This window comes from Elgaria multicarinata, chromosome 8, assembly GCF_023053635.1.
Source record: "Elgaria multicarinata webbii isolate HBS135686 ecotype San Diego chromosome 8, rElgMul1.1.pri, whole genome shotgun sequence".
Classification (NCBI taxonomy): domain Eukaryota; kingdom Metazoa; phylum Chordata; class Lepidosauria; order Squamata; family Anguidae; genus Elgaria; species Elgaria multicarinata.
Window position 1 is genome coordinate 32708428 of NC_086178.1, and position 16775 is coordinate 32725202.

At 40.3% G+C, this 16775-nt stretch overlaps 1 protein-coding gene across 1 annotated transcript in view; it reads right to left on the reverse strand.

Moving 5' to 3' along the window:
- The window catches only part of MED12L (mediator complex subunit 12L), a 212547-nt gene extending 205481 nt beyond the window's left edge, over positions 1 to 7066 (reverse strand). Inside the window, exon 1 of the mRNA XM_063132125.1 lies at positions 6958 to 7066. Within this exon, the coding sequence (XP_062988195.1) occupies positions 6958 to 7056 (99 nt within the window). The 5' untranslated portion in view covers positions 7057 to 7066. The remainder of the gene's footprint in view (positions 1 to 6957) is intronic.
- Positions 7067 to 16775: the final 9709 nt, after the last annotated feature.

Here is a 16775-nt window from a genome sequence, read left to right on the forward strand (position 1 = left end):
ACCTACATTAGGAGACTTAACTATGATGAGGAAGAAGCAAGATTGCATTGAAACCATGTTTTACAACCCATTTCAAGAACGCTGGTTAGTCCTAACTGTTATGAATGCAGGCATATGTTATCTACAGGTAAACCTGATGGAGTGAAATTCATGCTCCAGGATGAGGGTGGCTGGCAGAGGGAGTACACAATCCCATGGCTCACTCCCAATTGCTTATGCAATTTGCAGCATTATGTCTGTATGGGTCCAACATCAAGGAGGTAATACAGCATGGTCACACCACTCAGATAGTGTAGCTCTCTTAAATCATTTTGGCAGCTATTAACCTATTCACCAGGTTAATATCATTAACCTGGTGAATGTTGACTCTCGCTGGTATTTCCTACTTTTGGTGGTCCATAGGAAATGTAAGAAAACTTTGTGATTTTTGAGATTTGCCGTTTATTGGTGTTGGGCTATCACAGCAGCTAAAAAGTTGGATGCCTCCCTTCTGAAAAAAGATTATGTTGCCATGGAATTCTTAACAAACTAGAGAAACAGCGGTCACAAGATTTTACAGGCTTTTACATTTGTTGGGCCCTTTTGCAATGTTCTGTTATAGATTATTTTTCAATTATGTGGGGGGTTTAAATCCAGATTCTTGAAGCAGTTTACACTGATGTGTTTTCCTACAGCATAATTTACAAGAGAGGCTAAACGAATTGTTTTCACTGTGTTGCTTCAGTGATACCTTGAGTGGCATAGTACAGCAAAGCATTTGGACAGCAACACATCCTCAGTGCACTGTTGCATGGAAGAGCCCTGACATCATATAGCCTGGATCATATTAGTTTATATAGCTAGAGGGAGAGATTCTACCTCTTCTTGGTTTTTACAGAGAAGGGGGAAAACAGTGAAATCACTGTATTTAGCACAAAAAGTACTGACACATAACTAGAACAGACCTGAATTTTAACACTCTGTCATTCTACATATGAAAGCCAATCCAATGCATGTTTGCTCAGAAGTAACCCCTACAGAATTCAATAGGACTTACTCACTAGTAAGTGTGCTTAGGATTACAGCCAATTTTCTAACAAGGTGGTTCTTCTATAATTGTGCATCTTCACTTAATACTGATTTACTGCACCAGATGGGAAAGAGAGAGCAGGAAAATTCTAAAACCCAAAGGGGTAGCTCTGCATCGAGGATGTCTCCTGCAGAGAATGAGCTCATGCTTTGCAACAGCAGTTCTCCCAGCTAAATCCCACATTACTTGAAAATAGTTTTATACATACCACCTCCACCCCACCAGCAGTCACTGTCCACAAATTAACACTCTTAGGAGACACCTCAGTTGCCAGAGTGTTATTTTAACTAGTACGTACTTAGAGAAACAATGATATTTTAACATACTTATGTGCAAATCGGGATACAAAGTCGTTAGATTTCCTGGTTGGATTCCAGCTGTAAATAAGAGAACTTTGCTTTGACATGTTCTGCACACCTGAACCAGTTCAGTTTCTATTAACACTGGAGATTTTTAATGTTCACATCACAATACTGATTTAAATATGTGATAAGGTGATTAATATTGCAAGTATATGCCATTGTTAAAAGTAGATAGCTCCATGTGGATAGACGTTGAATGTAGATGAGAGAGAAAAGGAACACAGGGAAAGTAATGTTGATCCTGGATTATTACACATATTGAAAAATCTAATATACTAAAGCCATCTATTCTAAATTTAATAATATATCTAATATCCTGCTCATTCAGTCATCATCCACCCCAATGCTACAGGATCCCCCTGTCTATTTCAGACTTTGGACACTGGACTATCGCTGCTTTGCCAGGACCTCTTCAGGCCTAATCATACAAATGCATCTTGTCTATAAGAGAACCCCTCAGGTCAGAAGTTTGAATTAAATTTCAACACCTACAGAGCCTAGCTTTAAAGCAACAGGTCTCCATGTTCTCTGCAGTTTCCCAGCTCTTGAAGGCAGCAGAGAAGCTGACCCTGGACAAACCCAAGATTCTTAGGAAATTATTGTCTATGCTCATGATTTATGCTAGCTATACCAGAGAATATACCATAACTGGTAGAAAGGGGCTGTAGCTCAGTGACAGAGTTCAAGCATATAGTAGATCCCAAGTTCAATCCATGTTAGTTCTAAATAGAGTAACCATGTGTTCTCTTTTACAGAGGACAGTCTGTCCAGCCCATGTCTGGCATAAAGCTAAAGAACCATCAGAAGGAAGAGCTGAGCCTTGAAGTTGCCCTGGGCAGCAGTCTGAGCAAGTTATACAGGTCACCTGGTCACAACCTTCCACACTGTGGTGAGATGTACAGTATTTTTATTAAAATAATACTGGTTATTTCTAAATTTTCATACATGCGTATAAATTAGCATGTGCACATTTTATGCAAATTGGTGTCCTCTTTTGGGTGATGTTTGAGTGGCCAGCCTACTAACTATAGGAGACAGCAGAGCTGGAGGAGACCTCTGCCCATGACTGCTGTCAGTTGGACTAGCCTAGCCTCGTGTATTGTTACCATCATCCCCAGCCAGTATGGCCTATGGTTATGGAAGTTGCTGTCCAACACAGCTGGAGGGTATCAAATTGAGGAAAGCTGATCTACACAGATGGACAAATGGTATGAATCATTAGACACCAATTTATATCCTTATGTTACTTTGGTTTTATCCTGAAATTCTAATCCAGTTGGTTTTCACATATTTTTCCAGTTCACATTAAATAGAAATTTCAAGGAATGGTTTAGATACTTTGATGGTTCGGATGGGGGAGGGATGCAGATTCTGTCCAGGTTTTGACTTTTGGTTCTTGAACCACATTTCAAATTGATTACCATATCACAACTAATGGTCAGAGGTCTATTATGATCATTTACTACATATTAAGACACATTCAACACACATTTTAGACATGCACCCATCTGGGGCTGTTTTTCTTTAGGAAATGTACCCTTTTCACTCTGGTTGCTCCTATACCCATAATACATCTTTGAAAATTAAAGCCATTAACTATATCTCATTCCAGAACAAGAAGAGGTCCTGAATATACACTTAAGATTATTATTATTATTATTATTATTTATTGATATAGCACCATCAATGTACATGGTGCTGTACAGATAACACAGTAAATAGCAGGACCCTGCCGTGTAGGCTTACAATCTACAACTGTTTGGTCATGGAAAAATGGTCCTATGCTTGTTCTGTATATTAATGTTGATATCCCACTTGACCCCAAAGCAGCCTTTCTGTCTGCACCAAAAAGCCATTATTTGCATGAGAATATGCCAGCTTCACTCTTTTTGATAAGCTGGTGCGTGTGGATGCATGTGTGTGTTGTACTTGGATTTTATATCCCTTCATATGTGATGTTCATCCAGACATTCTCTACAAACACTTAAGTGCCAATCAACAAGTATCAGGTAAATATCTTTCTTCCCAGGCAGATAATTCACCTCAAAAGGGCTTGGTCAAGGGCTAGTTCACATTTTAAACTTGACACTAGGATACCATCAAGAACTAAGGCCCGGGGGTGGGGGCACAAAAATACCTTTATGTCTCCATACTTTCCTGTGCTGGGTGAGCCCCGTCTCTAGCTATGACATTTAGAATTAGTTACTACACAGACCATCACCATACTATATTCCAGCTTTCCCCAACCTGGTTCCCTCCAGTTGTGATGCAATGCAACTTCCAACACAATTGTGATCCAACATATCTGGTGGGCACCGGGTTAGGAAATGCTGGCATACAATGTCTATCATACAATGTTCCCTTCATGGAAATGGAGACAGGATTATGACCTCCATGGTAAATGAGCACTGCAATCCAGCAGTGCAAATTCATCCTTAAATAAATTCCATGGTCACCATCAGCAGGCTTTTTCAGCTTCCAAGTACAGGGTAGGAGATCTGGATGCATGCCCCTTTTATATGATTAGGGTAGGCAAGCTTTTATAACTAATAATTGTTTTAGCAATGTTTAATGCCATTTCTAAATTTTAATATGTCCTGCCCATTTTTAATTTGCTGTTTACTTTTACCTATATCGTTGGATTCTCAGTATGCCTCACTGTTGATTGAAAAGCAGGCTATATACACACATACACATGCACAAACACATAGTCTTGTCCCAAGAAATCCATAAAATAAAATAAAATACCAGTGCAGCAAATAAGGAGGGGTCATAAAATACTTTTCTTGCAAGAAAGTAAACATTTTGGATATTCCAATTACAAAACTTGAAAGCTTTCATATATAAATCTCTTATAGTAGTATAATTTGGGGCACTGGGAGCACCCACTTATGTCTTCAGTCCATAGAAAGCAGATCAAGCAGGAATCAAAGGAACATGACCCTTGAGGCAACAACTAGTTTTGAAATTTCTATGGGGGGGAAATCAAAGGAAATCAAAAAGTTTAGGGAGATGACTTCTCACGCATAGCCCAGTTTTTTTATCATCAAGACAAGAATGGAGTACCACAGCAGAGATGGCTGTTGCACACTGCAAGTGACAAGACTGAGATTTGATGCTACAATACTAGTTATGTTCTCATGTTAATTCAGAGGTGAGCAACTTGTGGCCCTCCAGGTGGTGTTGGAGTGCAACTCCCATCAGCCCTAGCCAGCATAGCCTATTGTGAGGGATGATATAAGTTGCAGTCCAACACCATCTGGAAGGCCACAAATTACCCACCTGTGCATTAATGCCAAATCCATTAAGCCCCATCCAATATATTATTATTATTATTATTATTATTATTATTATTATTATTAATTTATATAGCACCATCAATGTACATGGTGCTGTTATTATACCAACAGGGGGTTGGACTCGATGGCCTTATAGGCCCCTTCCAACTCTACTATTCTATGATTCTACCTCTCAGGTTTGGTCATAAGGTAATAAAATGATAGTAAGCAACAGATCGATCTGCTTATGTTCTATTGTGGTTCAAATATACAATATTTATCCATTCTGTAAGTTGAGCAGTGTTGTAATAGTCAGCATTACTTCCAAATAAAGTGAGGCAGTTAGTTGATTAAAATTTGAAGAATATGTTCAACATTTTTTAGCATTCCATATAGTTACTTTTAATAATTGAAACTTTTGAGTAGAAAAATAAAAAACTTCAGACATTAAGATTTTTTCATGATGCAAGACATTTCCCAAACTGCCTTGGTAAGTGCCAGAAACTAAAAAGAAATGTAGTTCACTAGCCCAACATATGTAAGCAGAAAATCTCAAGAACCACAAAGTTTTCTTACATTTGCTAATAGACCACCAAAAGTGGTAATTACTAGCAATAGTCAACATTCACCAAATTCATGACATTTACTGTAATAGGTATAAGGAGACTGAAACTTTTACTTGAGGGTAAGTTGAAGTTAGACAAGAAACTATCACTCCCTTTTAACATTTAGCAAGCTTCCTCATCCAACATACAATTCATATTACATTTAAGAACCGCAACGCAATCTGAACAAAACCACAATAATAGATATGACAGCCATTTCCCCCATTACATCTCCAGTGTGGGCAGCTGCTGAATACAATTCTGCACCATACAGGTTTTCTGTGAAGCCTCTAGGACCACCCCCTAGCCCCAATACGTGTAATTTGGCTTAGTTCCAGTAGAATAACTGAAATACTCTCATATTTTCCCTGTTTGTCCCTACCTCTATTTTCTTCCTCTTTATCCGTCATTCCTCTTGTGAATTTAAGCCCCTTGGGGTAATTATCTCTCAGACCCAATCTCTGAAAAATGTCATGTATAATGATGATGTAGTAATAATGATGATGCTGATGTAGCTTCAAGTGGGAGTGATCAAATGTGCAAGCTACTTGCTATATGGATCAGTTGTATGGAGAGATACCATGTATCTCTGGAATAGAGCCTCTCTATGGGAAGTATCCTAACCACATGGGAAATGGTTTGTAAGCATTACCATCCCTATCCAGGGGGATGTTACCCCTGCAGTCTCCCACACAATAGCCATAACACATGAAAATCCACCCTTAAGAAATAGTTTTCATATAACTTGCAACTTAAATGTTTAAGAGAAAAGAAATTAGTTACAACTGGGTAGCAGGTGAATTAACGAAACAAATAAATCCCTTGACAAATTGTAGGTGAGCATTATAATAAGCTTTCCCACCCCCACCCACCCCAAGCAATTACTTGTTAATTGCAGAGTACCATACCTAGATAACACCATGGTTACTATTGAGTGCCGCTAGTTGGTACAGTAAAAGCTATAGGCAGGTGCCTTTAAGTCTTCTGATGTTGCCTGTGTGTCTGTTTTTTTTAAAGGAAAAGGGGGTTTATTTACACCCGACCAGTTTTCAAGTAACTAGTCCATGGGCAATGCCTGCCAGAATGCCTAGTTTAGAATGGCCCTGTCATGGTGATGAACAGAAAGCAGTTCCCACATGTTGGGGGAGGGGTGTCCTTATTCTCACAGGTCTAAAAGGGCTAGCCCAGGGCTCTGCCATCGCTGGCTAACAGCGGCTTTTCCTTGGGTGTATAAACGGCAACTCCGTGTTGGGGTGGGTGGGGGGAGCGCCTTTTCAAACCTACATTTTTCAAAAGTTTAGGGGGTGCACTGAGAGGAGAAGCAGGGAATATAGGAGAGGGGGGCGGGGAGCCACCAGCAGAAGCCTGGAGTGCGCCAGGCCCTCACACACACAGACACACACACACAGTGCGACCCCCACCCCGGCCACCCAGATAGCCGAAGACTACAGAATTATCTCAGCGTCCGACCCAGCCTAGAGAGCCGCTCCGCTCGTGGAGGGGGGGGGGGCTCCGAGGCGCCTTCCCCTCCCTCAGCCCACCTAGGCTGCCTTTCTCCCCTCCCCCCTCCCAGGTTGCCGCCGGGCAAACTTCTCCCCTTGGCTAGGCGCGCGCCGGGCACAGGCGAAAGCGCGGGCTCTCACCTCCTTCTGCTTGGGGTCTTGCGGGTAGACGTCGGGCGGCCCCAAGCGGGACCGTTTGAGAGGTCTCTGCTCATAGCTGAGGAGCCCGAAGGCGGCCATGATCTCTCATGTTAGCCGGCGAAATGAATGAGAGGGAGAGAGAGAGAGAGAGTTGGAGACGGAGCAGCCTCTGAGCACCAGGGAGCAGCACTTGGCTGGCAGACAGACTCCCCCTCTGGGTCTGGCTCTTTTCCTACAGGAGGGAGAGAGAGGCGGCTGGGATGCTGCACAAAATGCAACCCAACCCACCCACGGAGGCTAATACCACCCCCACCCGACACACAGAAGTGCCCAGCAACTAATGGGGTCGGCGAGGAGGAGAAGGAAGAATCAGGCAAAGGGAACGAAATGTATTCGGTGTCCAGGGACACCAAAACCAACCCCCAGAGAACACGATGTTATTCTTTTCTTCCTTCCCTCGTTGCTGCAAGGTTCAGTCCTTTCTCATCCTAGGCCAAATTTCACTAAAAGATGTTTTGATCATGTTGCTATCAAGAATGTCATTCCGATTATGATGATGATGATGATGATGATGATGATGATGATGACGACGACACCACCACCCTCTTTACCCCTTGACCAAGGTGGTTTCCTAAGGAAACAGTACAGAATGTTCTACACACAGAGAGACACAAGAACACAGTCATGTGATCTAAATTAATCTGAAATAACTGTCACACCCAGTCCCATATCCTTCATTGCTAACATGGCCTAGAATGAATTCCTACTTCATCTCTAAAATGTACATGGAAAGTGTAGAAAAATCTAACTGATCTTAGATGAGATCATGTGGTTAAGTTATAGGGTAACTAGAGCCACATCTATTACAAAGCCTAATTGATCATCCATGATGGATAAACTGTTTTTAGTGTGTGTTTGTTTCAAAGCAATCATACACCCTCAAACCCTTGAAGTCCATGTCAATCCAGAGAGCAACCATGATAATCTGATTTTGTACTCACAGCAGAGATTGTAATCACTTTTCTTTCCACCCTGGAAGAGTGGGCAAAATACTTGTGAAACTACTCCTGGAAACACAAAAGGTTGCCTTAATAATCCATGTTAATTGATCTAGGGAGTAAGCATCCCAATGTTTACTTAATAAGTCCCAATGGTGCTTATTCCCAAGTAAGTGTGCACAGAATTGCAGACCATAAATGTTTAATTCTATACCTGAGGATAATGGGGGGGGGGGGGAGTAACAGGTGAACGAAGTTGGGACAATGACCATTCTAGGGGAGTTAGGATTTAATCCATGCTATGTAGACCCTGAACATATTGTGACTGAGAAATGGGTAAGGGAATATGTCAGTGTGATGTATTTGGTGGGGAACACCTGCTAACCGTTGGAGTCATCCCTGGAAAGCAGCCCTTTTTCTTCCAAAAAGTAAATATTAAATCATTTCCTGAGTGGTAGCCATGTTAAGTGTAGCTTAACACCTTAAAACCTTGTGACACCTTAAAGACTATCAGACTTATTCTGGCATAAGGTTTTGTGGACACTGTCCATTTCCTCAGATATATTTGACGAATAACAATTACATCATCATTGTCAAAAAACCAACCAGTAACTTGGGTTGCACACTTACCTGCGAGTAAGCCCCATTGAACACAGTGACTTATTTCTGAATTATCATGCATAGGATTGCGCAACAAGTGATTTCACAATAACAATATGTAGTTTATTATGCCACCAATTTGAGTGATATGGAAAATTCAGATTATTCAATCAGTATAAAATTGCTCATTTGGTTTATGGTTAACTCAGAAATAACTCATGTAGCTAAACTAGTATTAGTAATTCACTTTGTAATGGCAATGCTCACATGAGGGATTTATACAAAAGACTAACATCTCACCTGTTTAGAAAGTTTCTCTGTGTGTGCGTGCGTGCGCATGTATTGAAAAGTGTTGATCTGTAAGAGGAATTTGTAAGGGCTTCTCTTTAGCATTTGTAAAGTGGCTGGCTATTATTTGCTTCAAATTAAAAGTCTCAAATTGGCATCAAACTATTGATTCTAGATTTGAGTAGCTTTAATCTGAAGATCCATATTAGGGCAATACCTTATTAGATCATCTAAAACATCACAGAATGGTGTGAAAGATGTTGTGCAGACTTCTACTGTTACTTTCTACTGTTAGTTTTACCCTACCCTGTGCCTGCTTACCCTACCCTGTACCTGTTTGCATTCTCTTCCCCTCCTTATTGTTTTACTATGATTTTATTAGATTGGCTTCCAATTCACTTCAGAATCCAATATAAACTTCTCCTGTTAACCTTCAAAGCTTTTCACGGTCTAGCTCCTTCCTATCTCTCCTCTCTCATCTCACACTATCGCCCCGCTCGTGCTCTTCGCTCCTCTGATGCCATGTTTCTCGCCTGCCCAAGGGCCTCTACTTCCCTTGCTCGGCTTCGTCCATTCTCTTCTGCTGCCCCTTACGCCTGGAACGCTCTTCCAGAACATTTGAGAACTACAAGTTCAACCGCAGCTTTTAAAGCTCAACTAAAAACTTTTCTTTTTCCTAAAGCTTTTAAAACTTGATGTTGTGCAGACTTCTACTGTTACTTTCTACTGTTAGTTTTACCCTACCCTGTGCCTGCTTACCCTACCCTGTACCTGTTTGCATTCTCTTCCCCTCGTTATTGTTTTACTATGATTTTATTAGATTGTAAGCCTATGCGGCAGGGTCTTGCTATTTACTGTTCTACTCTGTACAGCACCATGTACATTGATGGTGCTATATAAATAAATAAATAAATAATAATAATAATAATAATAATAATAATAATAATGCGGCAGGGTCTTGCTATTTACTGTTTTACTCTGTATAGCACCATGTACATTGATGGTGCTATATAAATAAATAAATAATAATAATAATAATAATTCTCCAGAACTCTTCATCAAGCTAATCAGCCTTCCACAACATGGTGTAGTCCCAATTCTGAGACTACAACTCCCAGTATTCCTGACCTTCAGCCATGCTAGCCAGCCTTAGCCAGCATAGCCAATGGTGAGTGATGATTGGAGTTGAAGTCCAAAACATCTGGAGGGCACCAGGCCAGGGGAGACTGGGCTAGATGGTAAACAAAGCAGGGGTGAGGAAAAATATGGCTGATGTTGAAACAATGGAGTCTGCTTTTGTGTGTTTTGAGCGAATACCAAATCCTTTTATCTGAGAGCTTCGGCTATTGGGCGGTATAAAAATGTAATAAATAAATAAATAAATAAATCTGTCCTGATTCTCTCGTCAATTAGCTTCATGGGATGACCATGCATAATTTTGTACACTTCTATCATGTCCCCTCTTTCTCTCCTCATCTTCAAGCTAAATGATCCCAGCTGTGGTAACTTTTCCTCCAGTCCCTTGATCATTTTAGCTGCCCTTCTCTGCGTTTCCTTTTCAGCTCTGTATTATCCTTTTTTAGGTGTGGTGACTAGAACTCTACACAGTACTCTAAATATGGTTGCACTATGGATTTGTATAAGGGCAGCATGACATTGGCGGTTTTATTCTAAATTCCTTTCCTAATTATGCCTAAGATGGGGTTTGCCTTTTTAGCAGCAATGCACACTGGGTTGACATTTTCATCAGCTTCCCACCATAACCCATAATCTTTTTTTGGCCAGTCACTACTAGATCCCATCCTGTCAAGTTATACTTGAAGTTAGGGGGGGAAATTACCACTTCATTTTACACTTGCCTACATTGCATTTGCCATTTAGATCTCCATTTTTCCAGTTTGGAGAAATCCCTTTGGAACACCTCAGAAACCCTTTTTGTTTAAACAATCCTAAATAATTTGCTGTTATTGGCAAACTGCTTACTTCTAATTCCAGATCATTTATGAAGAAGTTGAAAAGGATTGGTCCCAATACAGATCCCTATGGGACCCCCACTATTTACTTCCTTCCTTTGGGAGAATTCACAATTTATTCCTACTCTCTGTTTTCTGTTCTTTAACCAGTTACTGGTCCGTAAGTGGACCTCCCCTCTTATTCCATGATTGCTAAGTTTGTTCAGGAGTCTTTGTTGAGGAACTTTGTCAAAAAATGTTTGGAAGTCCAAGTAAACAATGTCTACCAGATCATCCCTGTGTGCACCTTGGATAGCTCCTTTAGAGTTCTGACTGGCTCTCATTGAAATCCGGAGTGGATTCACCACCCCACTGACAACAGAACCACCATCGTCCACTGGATAGGACTTATGAGTGCAGAAGTCATGTGGATTCTTTTTCAGCAGGGCTTGTCCTTCTATATGCTTATTTTGTCTTTAATAATGCTTTCAACCAATTTACCGGAACAGACGTTAAGATAATAGGCCTGTAATTTCCCACGTCCCACCTGGATCCCTTTTTAAAAACTGGTGTTAAATTGGCCATCCTCCAGTCCTCTGGTACAGAGGCTGATCTTAGGAACATGTTGCATATTTTGGTTAGAAGATCAGCAATTTCATATTTGAGTTATTTAACAACTCAAGGATGGATACCACCTGGGCCTGGTGATTTATTTGCTTTCAGCTTATCAGTAACTTTAAGAACAAAATCCTTTGTCACTACTATTTGCCTCAGTTCCTCAATCTCCCATCCTGAAAAACATCAGTTCAGGCACAGTACCATCTAGAGGTTATGTAGCAGAAAAGCAAGAAAGAAAGTGCTTCTTGTGTAATGCTTGGATCTCAACTCTGTGACAAAGCTGAAACTAAATACAGTGGATTAACAGCCTCAGGTAGAAAAGCCCTGGAAGAAGAGGATTTTATACCACCTGAAGATGGGTATTTGAGGGTACATCCTCTCAAACTACTAGGTAAAGCTACCCAAACTGGTTTCTATTGCCTTTTTTTTACCATAGTATACCACCTAAATGTATCTCCAGTCTTGTTAATATAAGAACTGTCTGGTTTCTCTCTACTTCCATTTTTATCTTTGCCAAAAGATGGAGATGGACCTGGACAACAGCTGAATTTTATAATTTAAAAAATGGATCAACCATTGTTTGTTTTTCTTCATCCCAACAGTCCTAAGGACAATTTGGAATACAACCTGAAACCATAACAGCAACTTACTGAACCAAATTTGAATGATCTCCTACCACATTCCATTTTAGGATTGTAACTGAATGGCTTGATGGCTTCAGCATCAACTAATTATTTTCTCTCACCCACCCCCCTCCATCACCACTTTGTATGCTATTTTGTCTGATGAAGAGTTCCAGAGAACTTGTAAAATTGATTGTTATTTTGTGATATTTTGGTGGTCCTAGTGAAGGTATTATCCTATTATAGATTTCAGAATTTTTCTTATGGAAAACACAGCGCATGGAATACACAGCTTTTGTTTTTTGTTTAATCTGAGAGATCTTTTGTGCTTCAGCTTTTATTTTAGAAATAATATGGTGATGGGGGTGTCTAAAATGTATTAGACTTCATTATTAATCTTTAGTATTTTTCCTAACTATGGTAATATTTTCCAACATAGACACTTATTCCTTAAAAGCAGAAGTGAAGAAAATGTAGTTCTCCAGTTGCCTTTGGACTTAAACTCCCATCATCCCTAGACACCATGGTCAACACTCAGGAATCATGGGAGTTGTAGTCAAATATCAGGAGAGCCACTAGTTCCCCACCTGTACTTTAAAGATAATATAGACAGATAACAAACAAAGAAAGATAAAAGCATAGAACATAATACAGTAAGGGTGTAATCCTATTAATGTTTAGATATTTAAAAAGTCCTACAATTCCTAGCATTTCTCAGCCAACATTGTTCACAAAATCACAAACCATAGATATAATAAAATACAGCACAGAACCCACAGTTCACCTCAACAACAAACCATGGATTCTCTTTGTGTGTTGTTCATGGTTAACAAACTGTATTTTGCTAGCAAGGCTGGGTTCACGCAACGCAACAACCCACACTCAAGGTTGAGTATAGGTTAAACTATGTCATTAAAACATAGGTCATGTTGTGTGAAGTCAGCTGCACTAACAAAACATGGTTTGCTAACCACAAACAACCCACAGTTCACAACCCAACAACAAACCATGTGTTCTCTTTGTGGTTTGTTTGTGATTAGAAAATCATGGTTTGCTAGCACAGCTGAGTTCACATAACATAACCTCTATTTCAGCAACAACCCACAGTTCATCAATAACCCATATGCAATCTCTACTCAACCTTAACTATGGGTTATCATGCACTGAGCCAATGGTACAGCCATTAAGAAGGAGCTAGCTCTCATCTCCATTGATTCTGCCTCTACCCTAGATGGGACATAGAGATGGGCCTTCTGCTCTTAGGGCACAGGCATATTGGCATGGTTACAGGCGTTCCCTAAGGTATTCTGGAACAAAGGCATTTGGGACTAAAGGTAATCACCATTCCCCCAACACGTTGAATTGTGCCTGGAAGCAAATTGGTAACCAGTGCAGACATTGCAGGATAGATGTTACATGTTCCCATGGGTGACTGCTCACTAGCATCCTTGCTGCTGCATTATAGACCAACTAGAACTTCTGAAGACTCTTCAGAAGTAGCCTAGAGTAGAACGTGTTGTAGTAATGCAGTCTTGATATAACTGAGGCAAGTGTTACTGTAGCTACATTGACTTCTTCAGGAATGGACCAAAGTGGCACATCAGGCTGAACTGGGTGAAGGAAATGGTGTGTTGTTCTTCTACCCTGTGCTGCCCCCTTCCCATCCAAGCTGTTTTAGCCTTTCAACCAGTGTAATGTTCCACTAGCACATCTGAGAGGTTGCACTGGTGTATCTTTCATGTATCTTGTAGTGGGCCTCCTGCCAACTGCTATAACCCATTAGCCAGCATAACAAAGGTATATGTCAATGTTGCAGCCTACGTATGCACAATGTTACTATACTCTTTTGGATTTCTAACATTTTAACGGTTCCTAAATTCTGTAAATGTTTCTCAGATTGCCCCAAATAGAAAAATGTAGTTTTCAGGAGTTCAAATAAAAGCCACTCAAAAATCAGCATGTGACAGAGGAAAGTATCAAAATATTTCCTTTAAACGTTTCTAAAAATATATATAATATTTAATTATTTCCATTCAAAGATTTGTTGTGATATGAATGGCAGCAGCCTTATCTAAGATGTGCATCAACATTACTTTTAATAATTCTGCATATGAAAGCAATTTGTTAAAAGTTCCTATCTTCTAACTAGGGATTGGTGGGGGGAGGAGTAGATATAATAAAATGCAACAAGCAAGCTACTAACACATGCAGTTGATTGAAGCACACAATATAATGACTTTGTCAAGGAGGCTGCCCCTGAGCTGCATGTTAAGTCTTCAATGTCCTCATACTTGCTGATCCTTGTCCTCTTTGTGACAGCAGCTCTAAAAGTATTAACATTAATTTTCAAATATTTAAAGGGAAACAATTTGACTTAATTGGAGAAATGGATTTGTCAGTAAAGATGCTATCCTATGCATATATGCATGTTTAGACAGAAACAATTCCTACAACTCCCAACATTCCCCAGTACGAGAGGCTCAGTACGAGTCTCTAATACTACAGGAATAGGAGGGGGGGGCAACTTGTGTCTCTCAACTCCCTTCAGCCCTAGCCAGGATAGCCAATGGTGAGGGATGATGGGACCTGTAGGCCAAAACAGCTGGAGGTTGCCCACCCGTTGGATAGATATAGATATAGAAGCATGCTAAGACTATGCACCTCAAACTGCTCCCTCTAAAAGTAGTCCATTTCAGATTACTTAACTGTCAATCCTGAACTCCCTCAGAGGCATGAATGGGCCATGGATCCAGCATTAAATTGTAGTAGAGAATGCCTAAAATGTGCACACCCCAATGTTTCTTCCTGCCATCCTTCCACCATTCCTAGGTGGAGAATCAAGGGTTGACCTTTGTGTTAATTTCAGAGGCAATATTTTTAATCAATCCTGTGCTACACATCATGAGTTAGGAAGGCTGCATGAAGTCCATGCCATTCATCTCCCAGGCAGGCTGGTCTAGGAGGCAACATTAACATTAAGTATATGCTGTCTTATATTTTCTGACTTAGCAATAATTCATTCTGCTATTCTTTTCTGCTTGAGGCAGAAAACTTGTCTTTCATTTTTGTGTTTAAGGACAATTGAGTTAATCTGGATATTCAGATGTCCAATTCTTCAAACTTCATGGGCTTACATTATACTACCCTTAAAGGTGGCCTAAAATTCACTTCAACTGCAGTTGTCATTTTGAATTGATTTATTACTTTTGTGGGTATTGTATGCATTCAGGAAAACAATGCTCCATTTAAATGGAATTCCTGCTAAAATTCATGCAATGTCCACAGAAATACTAAATGAATTCTACATGATAACTGCAGTTAAAGTGAGTTCTGACAAGCACATGGGTATATATTTTCCTAATCCATGGTACATTAAAAGACAATAACATACCATTATTTTCCAACTCCCTGCTCAATGCAGGAATCAACCTTAAAGCATCCCTGACAGATAGTTGTCCAGCTGCCTCTTGAAAGCCTCTAGTGTGACCTCCCTAAGTAATTGGTTCCATTGTCATACTGCTCTAACAGTAAGTTTTTCCTGATGTCCAGCTGGAATCTGGCTTCTGGTAACTTGGGCCCATTATTCCATGTCCTGCACTCTGGGATGATCGAGAAGAGATCCTGGCCCTCCTCTGTGTGACAACTTTTCAAGTATTTCAAGAGTGCTATAATGTCTCCCCTCAATCTTCTCTTCTCCAGGCTAGACATGCCCAGCTCTTTCAGCCTCTCCTCATAGAGCGTTGTTTCCAGACCCCTGAACAACCCCTCATCACCAATGCTGTCTCCATGGTGCCAAAGAAAAAGTATTAACTAGCCCAGCCAGCACTTGATGTCTGACATTCCTAAGCCTGTTGGAGTGGTACAAGTTCTGAATTTATGTGAACCTGGTAATGATAACTTTGGTGAGACATATTTGAGGTAAATTAATGCAAGTGTTAGAAGAAATTATGTGTATAATAACAAATATATATACTTACACTCTAAGCATTAAGTAATTTTAGTGTGTAAGAGGAAGCTCATAGGACTTAGTGAATGCATTTTGGGATTGGAGCACAGGAGACATTCAACTAGCTTAATCATGGACAATTTCTGATCTATGCAAATATGGACATATGTAGATCTCCTATATTCACTTCAGTGGAGAGAGAAGTTATCCTATTATTATTATTATTATTATTAATTGCTTTTTTTATACCGCCCAACAGCCGAAGCTCCCTGTGTGCACAAAGCCGGTGAATCTTGCTTAGTACTACTAAGATCTTTTCCCCTTCTCTCAAGAAAGGGTGTTGTTTTGAACTAAGACAAGTAGAACATATTCCAGAGAAATGAGAAGATGTAGGCTGCAATCCTATACTAGGGCGACCATATGAAAAGGAGGACAGGGCTCCTGCATCTTTAACAGTTGCATAGACAAGGGGATTTCAGCAGGTGTTATTTGTATATATGGAGAACCTGGTGAAATTCCCTCTTCATCACAGCAGTTAAAGGTACAGGAGCTATACTAGAGTGGCCAGATTTAAAAGGGGGCAGGGCACCTGCAGCTTTAACTGTGGTGATGAAGAGGAAATTTCACCAGGCTCTCCATATATACAAATGACACCTGCTGAAATTCCCTTTTCTATGCAACTGTTAAAGATACAGGAGCCCTGTCCTCCTTTTCATGTGGTCACCCTACCTATACCCACTCCTGGGAGTAAACTCCATTACTGCTTACATCTGAATAGGCATTATAAGATTGC